We start from the raw sequence: 20,431 nt of genomic DNA, 5'->3' as shown, positions 1-20,431 counted from the left end.
GAAAAGCTTTTTAGACTCAGTCTGTGATACTAAGAATCTTGAGTAATATGACGTTTGATACTTGTATGGCTGGCATTTGTCTGCAGTTTTTCACTTTGTTGTGGATCAGTGTTTTTCAGTACAGTGATAACTTTTCTTTCCATCTTGAAATTTCTTGAAAGCTTAATTTGTATTTGTCTTCCAGTTAGCAATTTATCATTTTGCTGTGGCCAGTACTGCTGTTCTAGCGCTTAGTTGCATTGAAAGAACAATGACAATAACTATGAAATAGTTCTTTGAATTACTGTCAGAATGATCCATGTGCCGTTAATGTCTAGATACAGCTCCTCGTGGCTGATATGTGAGCTAGGTGGAAGAAGTGGGATATGTGTACTCGAAGCTCTTATGCATAAGTTCCTTTTTTGTGTCTTTCTAGAAGGACAAAATGGTGATGAACTCAACCCCAAATTAATTTCAAGTCATTTCAGAATTCTCCTTCAACCAATTAGTCACTCTGTTGTCCTCCCACAGCAGGATTTGACACCATAAGAGGAGGGGCTGCATGCTTGGAACATTTCCAGAGCCTTTCTTGGCTGCCTTCTCTGGGCTAAGCCGTTTGTTACTCGGCTCTTTTCAGCCATGTGAGCCCGAGCTACAGCAGCGTGTATGGAAATGGATCCGAGTGCGTACGCAGCAGTGAACAACCGCTTGGAGTGCTGAGTCTCTTCCCCCTAACAAGCTGCCACAAATGGTATTGTCTCTGTTCCAGAAAAGTCTAAACAGCGTGGAGTAACTCATCAACTCCTGTTATGCCTTCCATGTTTCAAACCCTAAATTCAGAAGACAAGTACTTGTGTCGTTGCCTGAATGCAGTTGAAAGTCCTTAAGCTGCTTGTATGAGGAGAGTGTTACTCCGCCAATCATCTCTGGTGATGGTCACTAGTGATCTAGCCTTTCAATAACTATTTACCCCATGAGAAATGGGGTTCGAGTTATTGTCAGTTAGGACCTGTAATCTGTTCTCTGTGAGATGTGGTGGGTATCTTTTTGGTTTGGTTTTTTTTGGTTTGTTTTGTTTTTTGTTTCCAACTTACTGGCTTTAGAAGAATGTAATCATGAGTCATGGCTATTTTGGCCTTAGTGCCTTTTATAGGATTTCAAGGAGGCAAAAGGATTATGTGCAGCTCTCCTTGGCTAATAAATAATCCAAAGTACATGAAGCATGTGTACATCTGCAGGTAGGAGCTGTGTTCACTATAATATGGAATTACTGTGTGTTTAGTCCCACAGCTAAGTTGCAGCCCATAGGTTGATTGTCGTAACTAGCTGTCTGTATGTGAAAATCTTACCTTCCACCAGTGCAAGGCATTTTGGGGTTGAACTTGAACTATTCTGTATTTATTGTATAGCAAGTTCATGTATGTGAAAATTTATGGATCACTTGAAGTGTGGTGGACTGTTGAGAAAACACATTTACATTCAGTGACTCTTAGTCTGTTAAGTGGTTCCCCAAATGACTGGTTCTGAGGACAAGATGTTGAATAAACTGGTTAATGAAAGAAAATGTGTAGCTGTTTAAAATGGCTATTGACTAAAAGGTTGCTTTTAAAAATTTGATGAATGAATCATTTGTTTCTCTCTCTTTTTAAGTATGTATAGAAAATACGATTCGACTAGAATAAAAGCAGAGGAAGAAGTCTTTTCAAGTAAGAGATGCTTAGAATGGTTCTATGAATATGCAGGTAAGGGTGACATACAAATTTCCTTCTGACAACAGCTTAATCTACACCGGAAAGTAAAAATTGCATTAACTTAGCTTTTCAAAACTGAATATAGAGGCATTTTGGTAAAACAGGTTTGAAAAAGGAAACTTTTCTCATGTTCTGTGTAGCATGAAGTTGAACAGTTCAAGGTATGGCTTGTCTTGTTGAATAAAAAGAATAGAGAAGGTGTGCATTTTAAAATATTTTGAAATGCGTATACTTTACTGCTCAGATTTATAGTTAAAGCTGTATTTCTGTCCAAAATGTTTTCTCTTTTGCTTAGAGGTCTTCTCACCTGCCTTGTTTGTACTGAGTGGTACAGACTTATGCTGTCAGGGAGTTTTTGTTTTTTGTTTTTGTTTTTTTTTTTTTTAAGTGGAGGGTAGTTTATTTTGTTCCTGCTAAATCTGTTGGTTCTAATTTCAAGCATAACAGTGAATTAATTCATGTATCCTGGAATAGTCTTGTCTTTTAGTAGTTTTCCGTCCTGCAATATAGTGAAGGTAGACTGAATTATTTATTCCTATTCTTGTATATGAAAACTTTCTTCAGGCGTTAGTTCTAAAATTACCCCTCATGATCTGCGTCACAACAGATGATCCTTGAATAGTGAAGTCACTAGTTTTTGTTTGTTTTCATTTTTTTACACATGCTTTTCTGAAGGGAAGAATTTGAAATATGGGAAAAATGATCTTGTGACTCTAAAGAAGACCAAAAGGAAATGAAATACGTGGTTGATGAAGGAAATAAGGTCATCTGGCAGTTTTCTGATACTGTCTTGGATAACATTGCTCTCAGTTCATTCCCTTTAGTCTATTTTCTACATGTAATGAAGAGTGGCTTAATTTCGTATAATAAAATTTTCTTCTAATAGCATAACATAAATCAAACCAGTCAGATCTCTTGTCTGTGGCAGTCTATTCAATCAGGCAAGGCAAATCTAACCTCTTAGATTCTGTGGACCAGTTTGATTTTTTTTTTTTCTTCTCCTTTTCTTCTAGCAACAGGGATAACTCATTCCTGTTGAGTTCACTGGAAAGAAAGGACAAAAGGAGGGCAATATGAGAAAGAACTTTTGGTTTTCCATTGGCTACATATGCCAAGATAAACCAGAAGAAAGTGTAGAGTATGATTTTGTTCACTGTAGCAAATTATATTCTAAAAAATGGATTTTCAAAGGATAATCTATTTTGTGTGCTTGCTTCTTAAGTCTTCTCTTGTATTTATGCAGACAGTTGGTGCTGCATTTTTCTCTCCCCAGTGTCTTTGCATTACAGAGTAAGTCTTTTTAAAGGCTGTTGTGTACATTCAGAGAAGCATTAGTGGGAGGAAGTGATGGGAAGATGGGAAAAGATATAATTAAACCTTGTTATATCTAGAATAGTAGGTCACCTAATAATAAGACGTAGGTTGGTTTTCCTTTTATAAAACCTCTTTTTCTTCCACATTTGGTCTTTATATTGGTTGAAAGTAGGCATTTCAGCCTCCTGTGCCGCTTTTTCCAAAATGAGCCCTTTATAATGTGCATAAAATAAATTGAACAAAAAAGTCTAAATAGTTATACCATACCTCAAAAAAAAAGTATCTTGCACAGTATACTACTTCATGGTGTCTACTACTTCATGGTGTCTATATAACTTTTGAATGGAGTATTGCAGAAGTTATGAATATCTTTATTTAATGGCATCTGTTTTATCTTTTGAAACTTTTCCTTCTAAGTTAGCAAAGAAATAGCTATGTATAATTCATAATCTTCCTTCCTCCTGCGGTTGCTAAAATTCACCTATTGTGTGGCCATGGTATTATTGCAATATGAATAAACAAGAGCACTTTTATTTTTGGCTTTTTTTATAAATGACATTTTGTAAAGCTAGTTTATAAATGAGATGATGAAGGGTGTTCTGGGAATATATCAAAGCCTGGTAATGAGGAGGGAAATAGTTATCATATGTCAAAACAAAGGAAGCTAAATTGTATGGAAGTTCAGGCTGTACTATGTAGTTACAGTTCTTTTATGCTGTAAAGGTCTCACTGTCTTAATTTGAACAGATAGGTAAAATGCATTTTGTTTGCAGGCACTGATGACATTGTAGGGCCAGAAGGTATGGAGAAATTTTGTGAAGACATTGGAGTTGAACCAGAAAATGTAAGTTCAGGCTTCATTCAAAATCTTCTTAGTCTGTTACAATGTTGGTGAGCCAGTTTTCTATCTCTTACTTTTCCATAAAGAATTAGAAACTTGTAAATGGAAATTTTGGAGAAGTAATTTAAAATAAAGGAGTATAAAGCAGAGATGTTTATATGAATGCTTGGAAAGAAATTGCCTTCATTTTGAACCAAAAACTGTTAACTTGTAAAATCTCAGACTTTCCTTTGCCACTTCCTCCCTTTCTGCCTCTCAACTCCCCAAAAAGAAAGAAAGAAGAAAAAAAAAAAAGTGGTGGGGGTCTTTTCTGAGGACTTATTGGAAGTTTAATACAACAACAAACTAATGTTTTATCAGCATTTTCTAGGGGGAAAAGGGATTTCAAGTAGGAGAATATTGTGAACAGTATTAGCACGCCTATCATGTCATTTCAAAATCCAAATGGATCATGAATTGTTGTGTCTCTTACAGGCTTTTTCCTAATGCATAATGTATGCTCTTCAAATGCATGTGCAAGTCCCGTCTTTTGTAGGATTTGTAGGATTTGCATCATCCACCGAGGTAAAATGAAAATTACGTTTTTCAAAGAATTATTGGAAATATAAAATGGAATTTTCTAATTTTCAAGTTCATTAGTGTAACACACCTTTGTGGTTGATGCAGACCTTTTGGAAATATAAGCAGGTATTCTGATTTTGCCATTGAAAACTGTTTATAGCTGCATTAGCGTGAGCTAGATAAATGGCTGGGTTGCAGATTTAAATGACATGGTTATTTTTTCCTTTCCTAGTTTGCAGGGAAAGTTGTCCTTTAACTTCTTCCATACATGTATCAAAAGTGCTATCTTGAATTCATGAATATGATACTAATTTCTCATATCACTTTTCCAAATACTTTCTTGCCTCAGCTTCATGTGTGAGCTGTGGAAAGGATATCTAAATTTCTTTTTTGGGTAGAAGTATTTATGAATTAGCCTTAGTTTTGATGTCTTAAATATTTTGATGTTGTTAGTTCATCCACTTGGTGTCCACTTGCATTATACTGCATGTTCAGACTTGTAAGATTAGGTAGGGTGACAGTACCCAGGAGTAGCTGAGTTCAGGTGGGATCATCATCAACTTTAGAGCAATTAGATTTCACCAGTCTCATGGGTTGCACTGATGCTAATCCAGGTAGGAATTTGACACATGTCAAAAGTAACTTGTTCTTGGATTGGTACTTAGATTTTTGTAATTGGTTTGGGAAACCTTTTCCATAGCTTCTTTCATGTTAAATTCACCAACCCATCTTCCTCATGGTTGTGCTACTCACTGGATTCCCACAATGACATTCTGTGCATGTTCCTTTGAAGAAGAGAAGGTGGCTACTGGTAACTTGGATGTATATTGGCTCTGTATCTTTGCGCTGTTACTTTATTTTCATTGGATTAAGTGTGAGAATTGAATCAGTTAAGACTGTGCTGGTGTTCCATATTGTATAGTTTCAAATGGGTGTGAAGGTTACTGAAGCATTCCAGTGTTTTGGATATAGCATTGCTGTCTTGAACAGTTACTGACCATGATTTTACTTTATGAAGGACTGTATGCTATAAATCTGAACATGTATCTTTGTGAAGATACCCTTAAGTTGCTTAAAAGCTGAGTTAAAAGTTCGTGTCTTTTCACAAAATTAGAAGTATTGGTACTACAGCAGAGTCCATGATGATAAATGTTATAAGGAAGTAGTAAGATAGTCTCTTTCTCTAAAAGGATCTTAACTGTTGCTGCCTGACCCAGCTGTACCTGTGTATGACAGACTGGAGAGACAGCAATGTAGAAGAGAGGTGCGGAGGTGATGGGTGTGAATATTTATGTATAGACAAGTCGTATAGTCATATCTAGATGATTTAACTTTTCCAGTGGCAAAAATCTGAACATCCTGATTATGCAAGTAAGGTATTTGTAGCGTACTAAATAGTAACTATTTGAAAAATGTATGTGGTTTTTGTTAATTCTACTCAATTTCAATTTTTTTTTCTTCCCTATCTTAAACAGGTAGTTATGCTTGTATTAGCATGGAAGTTGGATGCACAAAACATGGGTTACTTTACATTACAGGAGTGGTTAAAAGGAATGACATCGCTACAGTAAGTGCTTTGGAAAAACCTCCAAGTCTGGTGTAGTTTTTTTTGTTTTTTTTTTTTAATTTTAAAACAACTTAATTTTTTGAAACATAAGACCTGAAGCAGAGATCTCTGCTTTAGAGTAGTAGCTATGTTTTTGCTCCTATTTACAGAGTTATGGCTCACTTAACGTGCAGCTGTCAGGTTTAAAGCTGTCTCTAAATACAGTTGGCTTAAAATGTCTGCAGTCTCGAAAAAACAAATGTCATGAGGTTTGATACCATTTATCCCCAAGGAATGGGACATCTATCTTTGTTACTGGATTGGACCTTTCTATTTAACTTCCTATGCTTCAGAGTCATTGTGTAAATATTAAATATTGGTATGTTATCAGAGTATATGCAGTTTAAAATGCTATATAATACATCCCCTTTTTGTGACCACTCATTTTTGTGTTCTTTTTGAGAATTGCTTTCTTCAGTTGAGATCTTATCATCATGGGATAATTAATATAAGTGTAGTTATATAATTACATGTTTGATAGAGAGCTGGGGGAGAACTGTGTTTTAACTTATTTTCCAAAGCAGAATCACTAAAACTATGTAGGAAATTTTATCAGAAAAACTAAAGTATAGTTTCACTTCTGTGCTCTGCTAGCTGTTTGCCCTGTGTGGATAAGCTCTTAGTTTAATCTTCTGGAGAATGTATTTTCTATGAATCCAAACAAATTTTTATCAGTATACAAGCATAAGCTTTTGCTAGCTTATCTAAATTCATTTCATACCTTGGGTTAAATTAAGGCATCTTACACAGACAAACTCATGTGCCTTACATTTTGTACAGAGCGATGGGAACACAAATATGTTAGAGATTCTTTTTCTAAAAACATCAGACACCAATATAAGAATGTAGACTGTAAATTCTCTTCTCTGTTTTTCTTGTAGATGTGATACCACAGAAAAATTGAGAAATTCTTTGGATTACTTGAGATCTTTATTAAATGAGCCTACCAATTTTAAACTTATTTATAGATACGCATTTGACTTTGCACGGGTGAGTATGTGGAAGGCTAGCATCTGAAATTAAAACTTTACTTTCATAAATAATAAAGAGACCATACTATCCATATACCATATACCATCTCTTTTCCTAAGATACCACTCAAGATTGCTTCTAACACATGGAAAAGTTTGTCTTAAATAAGTGTATGCAAAATATCAGAAAAATATATAGGATGCTTGATGGTCAGTGGATTAGTGTTTTAGATTTTGTGGAGAAGACCTGGTTTATTGCCTCTTTGCTTCAAGCTATTTTATGACTTTGAGCAAATGATTTGGGCCCTGTTTCGTTGCATATTGGAACTTTGCCATTTACTTCCATTGGCTTTACAGTTATCCTGCTTTTTTTCTTACTGTTTGGATTTTGTGAGTACAAGCATATTTAAAACTGAAAGATACTCAGACAGTTCTGCAGGTAGTAAAAATTAACTAACATGATAAAAGCTGGATATCCTGTAAATACTGGTTTAGAAGACTGTAGGAAGATCAGTACTAATGTTCTCAGTATTTGTTAATTAATATCCTGTTATCAGTCTTCTGCTGTAAAATATGAATTGCTAAATTTGTACCTGGTATTAGAAACTGTAATATGCGTAAGACTACTCCTGCTTAAAGGGAGCCATAAAAAAACTTGAATTTCCTGAATTAAGCATGTATATTGACAAGAAATTTGAACATTCACCTTCTCTACATGATGGATCACAGAGGATTTCATATAAAAATGATCACAGTTTGTTTGGCAAAACTGAAGATCCAGTTTTGATGCAGGAGAACAAAAAGCACCAAGAAAACTGACAGCAAAAAGGTAACATAAGAAAAATAACAATAATAGATTGAACTGCTAGCTATACTGACAGTTTAGTCTGTCATAAGAAATTCAGATTTGTGATACATGAGTGCTTTCTGCCTGTCAGCATGCAGAGATTCACAGGAGTTTCCTTCTAACCAAGGAAACCTACAGTCTGGATATGACAGCATGCATGGAACTAGTGTGAGAGAAACAAACCTGCATCAGTTCCTTAATTCCTCCTTTGCTGTATGAAGACTTATTCTGCTAATTTTTCTGGAAGAAAAATGCAGATACAAGACATAACAAACATTGCCAAAGAAGTTGAAGCTACTGATGAAATATTTTGAATTGATTTATATCTTTTTTACTAGTAGCAACTAGTGCCAGCAGAGGGCCTGTCAAAGAGAATTGAAGAGACTTAAGGCGAGTGGGTGGAGTGTTTTCAAGAGGTACTAAACAAATGGACATGATATACCATGCTGTTGAGAAAGAAACTGAACATTGAGAGATGTGACATCTCTTGAAGGAGGAGGAAAAAAACTTTAGAACTGCAAGTCAAGGTCATACCAACTGGGGAAATGTTAAAATTTTATTAGATTAATAGAATTATTGTACTTATACCATGAGGCCACGGTGAGTCTATAGGAGAATGGCATACTGTAGAAGTGGGAATGAATGCCAACAAACATTGATATAGCTATCTAGATATGCCAGAAGAAATTGTACATCATGTTAAACAGAATAATGGAAGTGAATGACAGAAAAAAGTTGACAGGAACAGGTTTGGTTTTGATTCAGAAGATTTTGTAATTTCCACCCTATGGATAATTATTTCAGAGAAGTGTTCAATGGCAAAAAACACTTGTCCTAAACTTCCTAAGTTTTAAGAGAGAATTTGAGAGTGTCTGTTGTGATTTGGTATTTTAGAGTTAGTTTGTTTAAAAAAAAAAAAAAAAAAAAAGTGTCATCTGGATTTTATGCAGCATGCACGATTTAAATCAGCATAGATTTAAGGAAGTCATTTAAAACACTCTATGCTGGTATTAAACATAAATACATTCCTTGCCTGTTGTTTGCCATTGTCATTGCCAAGTTTGAGAATGTACAGAGGCAGTTATTTTATGGCTTAAATAGGTCTTCTATCTGAAATATTAAAAATATCTCAGACTGTCTATCACAAATGAAAAACAAATGCTGAAATGTGTCAGACTTCATCAATATTTCCACCATATCCAAGAAAAAGAATGCAAATACCCAGAATGTATGATAAGAATGAAACCAAAGCATCTGTCACAGCAGATGTGCCATTAGGCAGTTGGAGAAGTGTATAGGCAGTTGGAGATGTGTATAAAGGACTTACCCAAACAAATTGTTCTGAGCAGTAGTTAGAGAGGGGGAATGTAGAAACTTAATGTCAGGCATGCAAAGAACAGCATAGCTGAAGTAAAGGCAGCAGAGCCTAGCTTCATTAACACTTGAGCATGTAGGAAGAATTCAGAATATAAACAGTATTGAAAATAAGATGTATGCTCACAAGGTGGTGTGAGTTCTGCTTAAGATATTTATGACAGCAGTAAGGTGTAAATAGTCATTGGAAAAGGGATTAGTTTTATAACTATTTGATGCTGGAAATAAGTGAAAGAATTATATGAATGCTAAAATGGGTCTGCAGGTTTCAGGTGAGTGATGAGTTCTTTGTATCTCATATGTATGTTACCCCAGCACTGTTACTAATCTAAAAAACCTCTTTGTTCATCCTGGAATTTACTTTATTCCTCTAGGCTGAGCTGGGTGAAGCTCCCTTATGCATTTTGTAATCATAACGTAAAACAGCTTGTGTTGTTTTCAGAGTTGCAGGCCTTCCCACTTTCTTTACAAAACAAATATGCACTAAATTCTGTCTACACAATTTCAGAAGTAAGGTGTATTTTGAATGAAATGGGTTTCAGGAATAGGGAATAATGTTGTGGTTAAGACAGTCAGTTGTTAGAGAACTGGGATTTCTTTCTAATTCTACCACATCCTTCCTACGTGGTACAAGACAATGTAGTTATGTTTTCAGCATGCCTTCTTCTGTTTTTTTTTTAATAAGTGAAGATGTGTATTCTATAATACATGCAACTGCAATTGCACAGGTGAGGCTTTGGGCTCAGTTGTCATCATCTTGTGCAGTTCTGTTAGGTGCTTTTTACATCCATGTTTTTTCTGGTTCACTGAAGTAATTTAATTTTGCACTCCGCAGTCATGGAGAGAGGGAGGGAGGGAATATTAGGGCCAGTGGTGGCCAAATACTTTGTCTTTTGTGATTTCATCCATTCCTGAATTTGTAGCTTAATACTATACTCAAAAAATAAAAGGGTAGGGTTTTATGTTCCATCTCTCACCAAAATTTAAACTATTTAAAATATCAAAATGGAGTCTTATTTATACACAGATTACTTTTAAGATGTGTAGAAATTGTATGATCAAATACATTAACTTTCCTACTGGTTAGATGTAATGAATTTGCTAGGTATAAATGACACTTTTATTTTTTAAAAGAAAAAGAAACACCTCTAAGCCTTAACACATCACTGCTATGCTGAACTCAAACTGAAACAGTTCTGAGAAGAGTCTTCCTGTGCTAGCTCTTACTGTCTTATGCTCCCTCTGCTAGTTTGATAATTCATTTAATCTAAACTTAATATAATCGCTAGAATGACAGGACAAAGAAGCTCCTGGGTCACGCTCACATCAGTGTTACTTGATAGCTACTTATCACCTACTGACAGTTGATGTAGTAGTATTAATACCTCAGGAAATACCTGTAGTAATACTATTTTAAGAGACCTATGGCTATGCAAAAGCATATGTACAAACATGGATATTGGTCCAGTGGCCATGGCTTTCCAGAAAGCGCAGAAGTCACAAGTAGGAGTAGATGCTTCATCTGCAGTAGGTGTCTTTGCTATGGAAAGCAAGCCCTCTCTGTAGTAACTCAGTGGCTGTGAGGAAAAGTGTAATGTTTTACTAAGTTGTGTTTTAATAAAAAACAGTATTAGATACTGTTATTTATTAATGTGTTTTATCAGTGAGGGAACTGTGGTCTGGGTATTGGGGGAAATGTAAAACACTGAGATTGTGGGTTTTTTTCCCCTTCTTTTTGACCTTTTTTTCCTCTTCATACAGGAGAAGGACCAGCGCAGCCTAGATATCAATACTGCCAAGTGTATGTTGGGGCTTCTTTTAGGAAAAACATGGTCTCTTTTTCCAGTATTTCACCAGTTTCTAGAGGTATGACGTTTGAAATGGAATTACATTTTTTGTCTGTCTTCTCTGATATTTTATTGTAATTAAATGTGCGGTAAACAACTAAGAATTGGTGTTTGTATCAAATTTTTATCCTGATTTAGATTATACTGACCCCCAAAACTGCACTTGTAACTGATATCTTTCCTTTTTTCCTGTTCACCGAATCCCTCTGCTGTTAATTTGTCCTGTATTAAACAAACATTATAGAATGTGTCTTGGATTTGCTTAGAGACTGTCATTTAATTGCTATTCACTTGTCCACTAGAAGAAGTCTTAACTAGAAACAGGAATTATTTAATACTAATTTGACTACTTAGTCATTTGTTTAATCACTGTTTGATTTTAGGTGACATAGAGATGAAAATCATAATTCATCGCAAACCTTAAATTTTCTATAAGAGTATCTGCAAATCTGAGGGAGTTGAAAATACATTTTAGTAATTTATGTTTCTTGCCTTAAGCAGCAATCAAAATATAAAGTTATCAATAAGGACCAATGGTGCAATGTACTTGAATTCAGCAGAACAATTAACCTTGACCTCAGTAACTATGATGAAGATGGAGCCTGTAAGTACCACTGTACATTGATGTTTTAAAATAATTTATTTCTGAGTTTAATCATTCTGTGTCCTCTTACAAAATTTTGTAAAATATGGTTATTTGATCTCTCTACAGGGCCAGTGTTGTTGGATGAGTTTGTGGAATGGTATAAAGGAAAACAGATGACATAGGAGTTTAACTATGCACAGCCACTCAAGAGTCACTGTTACCACAGTTACGTCAACCATTAGCCATAAACTGCTGTTTGTATCAAAGTGCATGCTGCTTTTCTTGCACTGTGTCCCTCTTGCAGGGAACTTTTGGTGTTTGCTATTTAACAAGCCAGCTCTGCTTGCTGTGTAGCATTGTTCTCTTTGAAGGCTGCTTTGCATTCTGTATTTACACTACAAAATAGTGAACTTGCCAGCGTCTTCACTGTGATTATGTGTATATGCTGTCTAAATTTTGTATATGTGTATAAAAAAGCTTCACCTAGGGATTATTTCTGCAGAAATGTATTGTAAAAATAATTTTGTGGCATATTTCTAATCACTTCTATGTTCATTGAAGCTTTAGTTATTTTGTTTTTCTCTTGGTCTCAAATGTAGCATTTCAGAAAATGAAATGGACAGACTGCTTGGACATAGTTATCATGAAGAACTGTTGTCAGTTTTAATGTTACTGTTTGAGACGCCAATTTCGGAGGGGAGAAGATACGCTGTGACTTTCTTCAGGGGAATTCACCAAACATGACCTTTTGCTTAATAGGAATGAAACATCAGTGTCTTAAAAGAAAAAAGATTATATATATATATATATATATATATATATATATATATATATATATATATATATATATATATATATATATATATATATATATATATATATATACATACACACACACACACACACACACACACACAAAAAAAAACACTGTAATAGTTGTACATGCCACAGAGGATTTCTATTTGAAGAAGAAAGTACTGACTTTTTAATGTTAAAACTGCAGTAGTTTCATTACAGGTACAAATGAACAAATTAAAGTACCTTTTAAAAATGGATTTTAGACTTTCGTAAATTCCCTTTGGCATATTTCTTTTAAACTTCAGTGTACTAAGTGTTTGGACTATGTTGCGATTTAGTGACGTTAAAAGTTTTGTCTAAAGTTAGTGGTTGGGGGAATAAAAGTCTGCTCAGCCCCAACCTATAGTTAATATAGGTTTGGATCTTTCTTTGTAATATTAGTCTTTCCCATGGTCTATAACTTTGGTTCTGAGTAATTAAAAATATTATATCAAGTAGTCAAAACATTACTTTTTTCTTTCATGCTGGGGATTGGAATTTCCTAGCAGAATGTCCATTGCAGGCAATGGGCACATTAAACACCAGCATTAAATGACAGTACTTTTTAATAGGGACCATTTCCTGTTTCACATATTTCTTTGTTTGTTTAGGACAGTTTTAGTGATTATTTGGGGAAAATGAGTGAATGGAAAGGTGTTCAAGTTCTATATTTTTGTCATGTTGGCTTTGCCTTACCTGTCTTTATTAAATAATATTACTGTTGAATTTTTTTTAGGTTCTTGAAGTATCTGGTGCTATTAAACTTTGATCCCTGAGTATTTATAGAAATGTTCCATATTATTTCATGGAACATTTAACAAAAAGGGACCAGTGGATATTTTGGAATAAAGAATAACATTACTTTTCTGTAGAAGTATTTTAAAAGGTATTGGCAGTTTTGATATTTCTTTAGAATGCAATCCAGGGGGGGGAAAAGCATTTTAGTCTGAATGTGAAATTTTCAGCTGCATTGAAGGTCCTGTTCTGCCATCCCTGAAGTCAGGAACATTGGATCAGTCAAGTCATTGTCTTGACTATTTTCAGGATTAAGCCTGCTTTATCAATAGCACAGTAGCTTGCTGCCCTGGACCAGGAGGTTGTAATTCCTTTGCTACTGGTGGTCAGTTTATGTTCACTTTTTTTTCTCTCTCCCCCCTCCAATTTCAGCTGCCAAAGAAAAAGCTGTGTGTGTTTGTCTGTATTTGTATTTACTTAAATATACAGTATGTATGCATATACAAAATCTAAAGTTCCATGATGTTAAGAAAATACTACCTTCCCCATGAAAGTCAGGTTTGAATATCTATGACACTAAATAAGTAGCAAGTTAATAGTGGTAAAACATACATAATCATTGCTTTTTCATGTACTAAATCACATAACATTAATTCCATATTTGATGCCAATTTGCACAATATATTAATTCAGTGGAGTGCGATACTTAATGTTTACAATCAGTGTTTACTAAAACACACGTTTTATTAAGACTTCTGATGTAAATGTGTGTATTACTATAGTATAACCATAAGGAAAGGAGCGTGGAGCTGCTGGTTTAGTTCTTAAAAGAATGAACTTAGAAGCAATATAACTTGTAACATTAAGCTGAATTGTGATTGCTAAAAATCCTAAGTGAAATACTGCAGGTGTTCTTAAATGTTAAGTTAGTTATTAATTCTAGAAAACGGTTTAGCACAAATTGGCATAAATACTGCTAAAATACAAGGCTGGTTACATAATAAGTTTTGTATGTGACAGATAATTTGGCTTCCAATAATGGAAGCAAGAGCCAAAGACACTTTTAATCTATTACTGTTATCAGTATAACTTTCATGTAACAGGGTCAACAGAAATCTGTTCAGTTTGAACAAGTGTTCTTTTCCCAATTTTTGTTAATGTTTAGCAGAATACAAAATTTAAATAAAAACAAAGAAAACAAAAACCTGAAAATATTCATACTGTACAGATTAACATACCCTTTAATTTTTTTCTTTGTGTACAATTAATTGGGAATGAGGGCAAGGAATAATGTGTTTGAACGTGGATCAGACAGATACTGCCAATGTTCTCTTCCAGTCGTAAGCAAGATGAATCTGTGCTCTTCAGTTGGTTTAACACATGTATCTTCATAAAATGAACCATAAATGCAATTACAGCTAATTGATATCTTTACTGAAATTTACAGAGATCAAAATGAGCTAAAGCTGACCGTTACAGGTTAATAAGCTTCCATACATTATCTGTCCTTTTGTTTGTGTTGTATCTGCTGACAAGCAGAGGGACCTTAACGTTGCCAACTCTTGTATTTTGGAGAAATTCCCTCTCCTTTTTACATTGTGGATATTTAGTGAAGCTATTTCATTTACCTTGTATTTAATACAAGTTTGGTGTTTGCTTTTTTGTTTATTTGCTATGCCATCAAATAGTTCCTGTATTTTTTTTTCTTTTGAAAAGTGATATACAGAATATCCTGACTTCTTGAACAGGACACTGAAAGGTCATTGTGGCAGAAGTATCATGAGTTTATGCTGATTTTTCAGGTGTAAAATAACTGTCCTTACAGCAGAAACTTAATGGCCTACATGTAATTCATTCTTTATATTTAGGAGATGGTAAGGTGCAAAGACAGTGAAAGGAAAATAGCATCCAGATACTACAGTAGTGGATACTTTAAATTGTTAAATGACAGACATTTAGAACTCTTTATTAATAGAGTGGTAATAGAGAATATTAATTACAGAAACATTCCACAAATTAAGTTTGTATATATTTTCCTTTACTGCAAAATAGTATACAATAATTTAAAATACTAATTTAATTCTGTGTTACTTTTTTTTTTTCTCCCCCCTCCTCCTTTTTTTCTGCCCAAGGAAGGCTATTTGAGGAAGATGGAATTTATTGGAATGCTTTATGTACTACTTGAGTTTTCAGTAAGAACCTACGTTCCTACGTTAAGGTTATCTTTAAACTACAGTAAACGTTTGGGTCACCTTTGTGTGGCCTTTTCTAACATTCGTAGGGGACTGAAGGCATCTCCCATTTTATTGCAGATACAGACATTTTATTTCATCACAAATATGCTTGCACAATCGAAATGAGCTTTAGCTCATTGCTACTTGTTTAATGTTCACCAGTTACATTTTTTTGGAGGGCAAGAAAGAGACTTCAGTTTTGTTAAGGCTTTTCCAGATTTCTGTTGACCCCTGGTCACAAGTCTAACATTGTTAAATACTTCTGGAATTTGTAGAGACAGCTTTAAAGGTTAGCTTGTGTCCTGGTTTTAATTATAACTGCTAAAATACCTCTATAGGCCTTATATTTTATCCTTTCATATTGTTATAAGAGTGTATAGAATCCATCCACCAGCTATGTAGGTGGTTGTCTGTAATTGAGACCAAACGGCAGGGTGTTTTGGGGTGTTTTTTGTTTTGTTTTTTTGTGTTGTCACAAAATAGTTTCTACTGACACTGCTATTGCAGGAACAGCAGTTAACCTGTAACTGTGAATGCTGTGTCTTAGATATTTGCATATTATATACATAAGGTGTGCTAAACTCCTGTGACTCACAGCCTGACTTAAATACTGTTATGCCACCTAACATGAGTTCATCATTTTTAGGATTTTTGCTGGTGTTGATGTAAAATGGTATCCCACAAATAAACAGTATTTGTGATGGTTTCTGAAACTGACTTTAGATTTTTGTGGTTCATGCTTTAGAAATTCTCTTATCTGAATACACCTCACAGCATGTCAGTGAGAATTACTATGTAAGCTATCTAGTTTGAGTTTTTGTCAAAAATGCCTGTTTAAGAAGCACCCGTATAATTCACATTTTTGTGTTTTTAAAATGTGTTGGATTTTAATGTTTAGTCTCCCTTTTTCCCTGAGTAGCAGAAAACTTCCTTGTGCTGCAAAATTTTGTTGAAAGAGAAAATAGACGATCTATTGATTCTTACATTCCTAATACTAAGGCAAATCAGTATGTAGAACTTTGTTGGAAAAGGGTATGTTTCAAATATGGTGTGTGTGTGTCTGAAACACTGTTGTAATACAAAAGCTTTTTTCATGCAGTCATCTTCACGCAGAATGTATCTCCAGATGGAACTGTACAGCAAGCACCTTCATAACCCGTTCATCTCTTAAAGCATACATAAGAAGATTCTGCGAGTTTTTTAAATGTAGTGTTGGAAGAAAAGACAGGTAGTCTGGCAGTATTAAATACTGGTAGTATTTAATGTGGCGATATTTTGCTTTGAGCTGTTTGTGGCCTCAAATCTTCCTATTTTTCTTACCTTCTTTCAATTATTTGACTTGTAACAGGCTATTTGTTTGATCTTTATGAAGCAAAAGTAATTGTATCTAAACAGAGCAGTAGAAAAACTGCCAGCAATATGACATGAAAATTGCAGCTTAAACGTCTGTAATATATTCACAACTTCAAAGGAGCCATTAGTTGATCTTACTACTTAATATTATTTTCGGAGTTGTAGATTTGTTTTTGAGTAGAAAGCAGACCTAAAACATTGCAAAGAGAGTAAAGAACAAGTTTAAGCAATTGTTCTTTTTTTTTTTTTTTTTTTTCTTCCCCTTCCTTCCACTGTTTGAACAACTCGCCTTAAGGCTTTCCATGTAGGGTGTTGCATTCTGATGTACTGCCTGTTCCAGAGAAGCAATCCTTCATTATGGTGATCAAGTCTGGGATTGTCTTCATCAGTTTTCAGAATGTAGGCGTTACTTGTGTTAGTCAGAGGTGGTGAGTCAGTCTTCTGTACCACAAGGACCTGCATATTACTCCCCAAATGGATTATGATGTTAGCTGTGTGTAGATTAAATGTGAATGTCTTTATGTTCAAGGGTTATTTACCAGCCCAGTTGTCAGCATACTTTGGAAAGACTGAAATGCTTTGTGCCTAGAACAAACAACCAGATAATTATTGAAATATCATAAGTATGTGATTGAAAATATGAGCTTTGTTATACTCTCATTACTTTATCTGAAGTTCTCAATCTGCTCTTAAGATTTTAGTATTTTTTTTCCTAAACCAATTCAGTCCATCAGGACACTAGGTTGTTTCCAGCCTAGAGCTCAGCATTTTGTTGTCCTGTAAGGAGAGAATGTCAAGACTATTACCAACATCCTATCAGCTACACCTTTGGTCTTCGCTGAAGAATTCAACACAGCATATACTCATTTAGCTTACTTTTTCTATGAAGCCTGTTCTGTGACATAATCTGTTTATCCACTGTCAACTGTGATACTAACTTAAGCCTTATCTGAACATGAGTTTTGCTGCCTGAAGTTACGGAGGAAGCTGAAGTTCAGCTTCCCTAGAGCAGATGCAGTTGTACCTCCCTGCAAGTATAACTACTATATTGTGTGTGTCTCTATAATGTTCATTTGTTCTAGTATGACTGCAGCTGTTTTTGAATGGTGTGGGTATTTTTAAAGATTCTCTGTAACCAAATCAGCTAAATGAGTAGTTTTCAGTGCAAACATAATACAGCTGATTGATACCAACTGAAATGCGAAGAAAAATTACCATGGATAGAATCTCAGAGATTCAGTGAGCAGGGGGACTGTGTAGCTATTGGGTACTGCAGGACTTGGAGAACTAAGATGATCAGAGGGGACCACAATCTTTAAAGCACACTGTGTGATGACCGTTGGTTGGGCGTGGCAGAAAATATAAAAGGTTTTGTATTATTTCTAAGAACAATTACTAATGATGTGAGGAGAAAATATGAAGAAGAAGAAACTGGCTGGATTTGAATGAACATATAATAATAGGAGTGTTTGGAGTAATTAGTGGTAAAAGAAAAGTGCAAGGTATGTGAAAGAAAGTTTCAGACGGAACATCAATAGTCTTCTGACAGTAGGGTGAAATAATTTTTTTTTTTTTTTAACGTGCAGCATTATGGTGGCCAGAAAAAAGGTGAGAAAATAATTTTCCAATATTGTTACTTTAAAAGTATACTGAGCTGTAGCAGAAGCAAATGACAAAACATTGCTATATATTAGTTGGCACAGCTACTGAAGTACATTGTTTTTTCTGTCATGCCCGGAATTAACTTATGTATTCAGATTTCTTAACTTAGCAGCCAGTGCAGCCAAAAGGTGTTAACTTGGAGAGGTCTGCAAAAGCAGTGTCTGAAGACTCATGCATACCATAAAGAATAGTCTGAATTGTTTTGATGTATTGCCTTTTTAAAGTTGCTTTGACCACAATTAACTTCTGTGTACAGTGAGCTTTACTGAAAGCTGATTATGGATGCTAAGAACAGTGGTGGTGGGGAAATACTGCTCCATTTTCTGCTCTTAGCAGTTAGGTGGCTGTTCTTGTGAGGTATCAGTCTGAAACTTGTTTCCAGTTCTCTGCTTCTAGGCTGCCTCTAGTAGTATGGTGGGTTTTGTATTACAAAGCAGTTGTTTCTGTATTACAGAGTAGCAGCCTTAGCATTCATTAGAAGCTAAGGTATTATATGGATTTTGAAGCTATGTGGGGATTAGGAGAGAGGAATTAGAGTGGAAAGGGGTACACCATTTACAGATGCATATAAACAAAGAATGAGCTGTGTTGGGGAAAGACCTTTTTATTTTAGAGTTGCTGTCTTTTAACATTTCTGGGAACACTGATTTTGCAGATTTGAGTGTTTTGTCATCTAGTTCTTGTCTACTCTGTATGAAGAATTCTGGACAGTTATTAGTATAAAACTTTTTCTTGTGTTTGAAAAACAAATCAAAATTAAACCTCTAAACTCTTGAATAATTTGATGACAAATCATCAATTTCCTCAAAAGTTGATTTCATTCTTGTTTCCTGAACTGAGGACTTCTAAAGAAGGAAGAAAGCCAGTACCTGTGCTTCTAACAGCTTCTTAGTTACCAGTTCAGGTATCACTGAGTACTGGAGCAAAAGGAACACAAAGCTTCGAAGGACTGCTGGGAAAGCGAGATGATCTGTGCCAATGACATCATTGCTTGTAATTGAATTACAGGTGTCACTGAGTTCAGTTATTTGCAAATACTATAGTGACCTAAATCAAATCCATGTAGCGCTTACCTGAAATTGCCATGTAATTTACTTTTGAGTTATGTTAGAGACTGAGAAAATCAGCCATGTTAGTTAAAAGTATATATTTTATATATAAATGTACATGTGTGCATGTGTGTGTGTGTGTACATATGTGTGCGCACACACACACACATATAAAATATATAAACAAGATAGGTGACTACCTGCCTCTGGAAATGTATAACTGATAATAATTGCCATGTTAGTTATGTAAAATAAATTATTTAAAAAGCTTGAGGGGCTAAAGAAAATATTTTTCAAAAGATAGAAATATTATCAGCACTGGTTTCCTTGAGCTACTTTTACTTGCATCATAATTTTATTGCAATACTTTTTTATTCCCAATCTGTGACACTAACAAAAATTGTTAGGTTCTGTCAGCATCCTTCTGTTCTTTCCCTGCTTTCTTTTTAAAAATACTTTCAAAGATGTACTTGAGCCATTAGACCTGGTCCTCTTCTGGTAGAGGTAAAATGCGTCCCTTCTGTTAAGGAGTATTTTTGTAAATTCATCGTGTTTTCATAACAAAGCTCTCCCTGAGTGGCAGGACAGCCTTGTGCAGTTGGAAGCATTTTCTGGGTAGCTGAACCTGGGTCTCTTCCTTTTTACAATGACATTCCCCTTCAAGGACTCTGTCAATGAGATGTGTATGTTAAAGGGTCTTTCTCCAAATAAAATCTTCTCTGAATATTTCAATACATTGTTATCTTTTTGCTTAGAAGAAGTGGCTGTGTATTGAGGTATCGATATTTTAATTCAGCAGCTTTGAACCGTTCATGATTTAGTCTATGAAATTCTAAAGGGGAATGTGGGATCCCTTTTTATAGAGAATTATAGCTTAGTAACAG

The 20,431-nt window shown here is 34.9% G+C and overlaps 1 protein-coding gene across 2 annotated transcripts in view; it reads left to right on the top strand.

The window, feature by feature from the left end:
• The window catches only part of DCUN1D4 (defective in cullin neddylation 1 domain containing 4), a 39,796-nt gene extending 23,596 nt beyond the window's left edge, over positions 1-16,200 (top strand). For both annotated transcript variants that reach the window (XM_026093645.2, XM_026093644.2), the window contains 7 exons: positions 1,630-1,721; positions 3,818-3,888; positions 5,922-6,013; positions 6,934-7,042; positions 11,006-11,110; positions 11,593-11,695; positions 11,804-16,200. In XM_026093645.2, coding sequence (XP_025949430.1) covers positions 1,630-1,721; positions 3,818-3,888; positions 5,922-6,013; positions 6,934-7,042; positions 11,006-11,110; positions 11,593-11,695; positions 11,804-11,859 — 628 coding nt within the window. In that variant the 3' untranslated portion in view covers positions 11,860-16,200. The remainder of the gene's footprint in view (positions 1-1,629; positions 1,722-3,817; positions 3,889-5,921; positions 6,014-6,933; positions 7,043-11,005; positions 11,111-11,592; positions 11,696-11,803) is intronic.
• The last annotated feature ends 4,231 nt before the right edge of the window (positions 16,201-20,431 follow it).

The sequence above is a fragment of the Dromaius novaehollandiae genome, chromosome 4, assembly GCF_036370855.1.
Source record: "Dromaius novaehollandiae isolate bDroNov1 chromosome 4, bDroNov1.hap1, whole genome shotgun sequence".
Taxonomy (NCBI): Eukaryota; Metazoa; Chordata; class Aves; order Casuariiformes; family Dromaiidae; genus Dromaius; species Dromaius novaehollandiae.
This window is presented reverse-complemented; position numbering and strand designations above follow the sequence as displayed.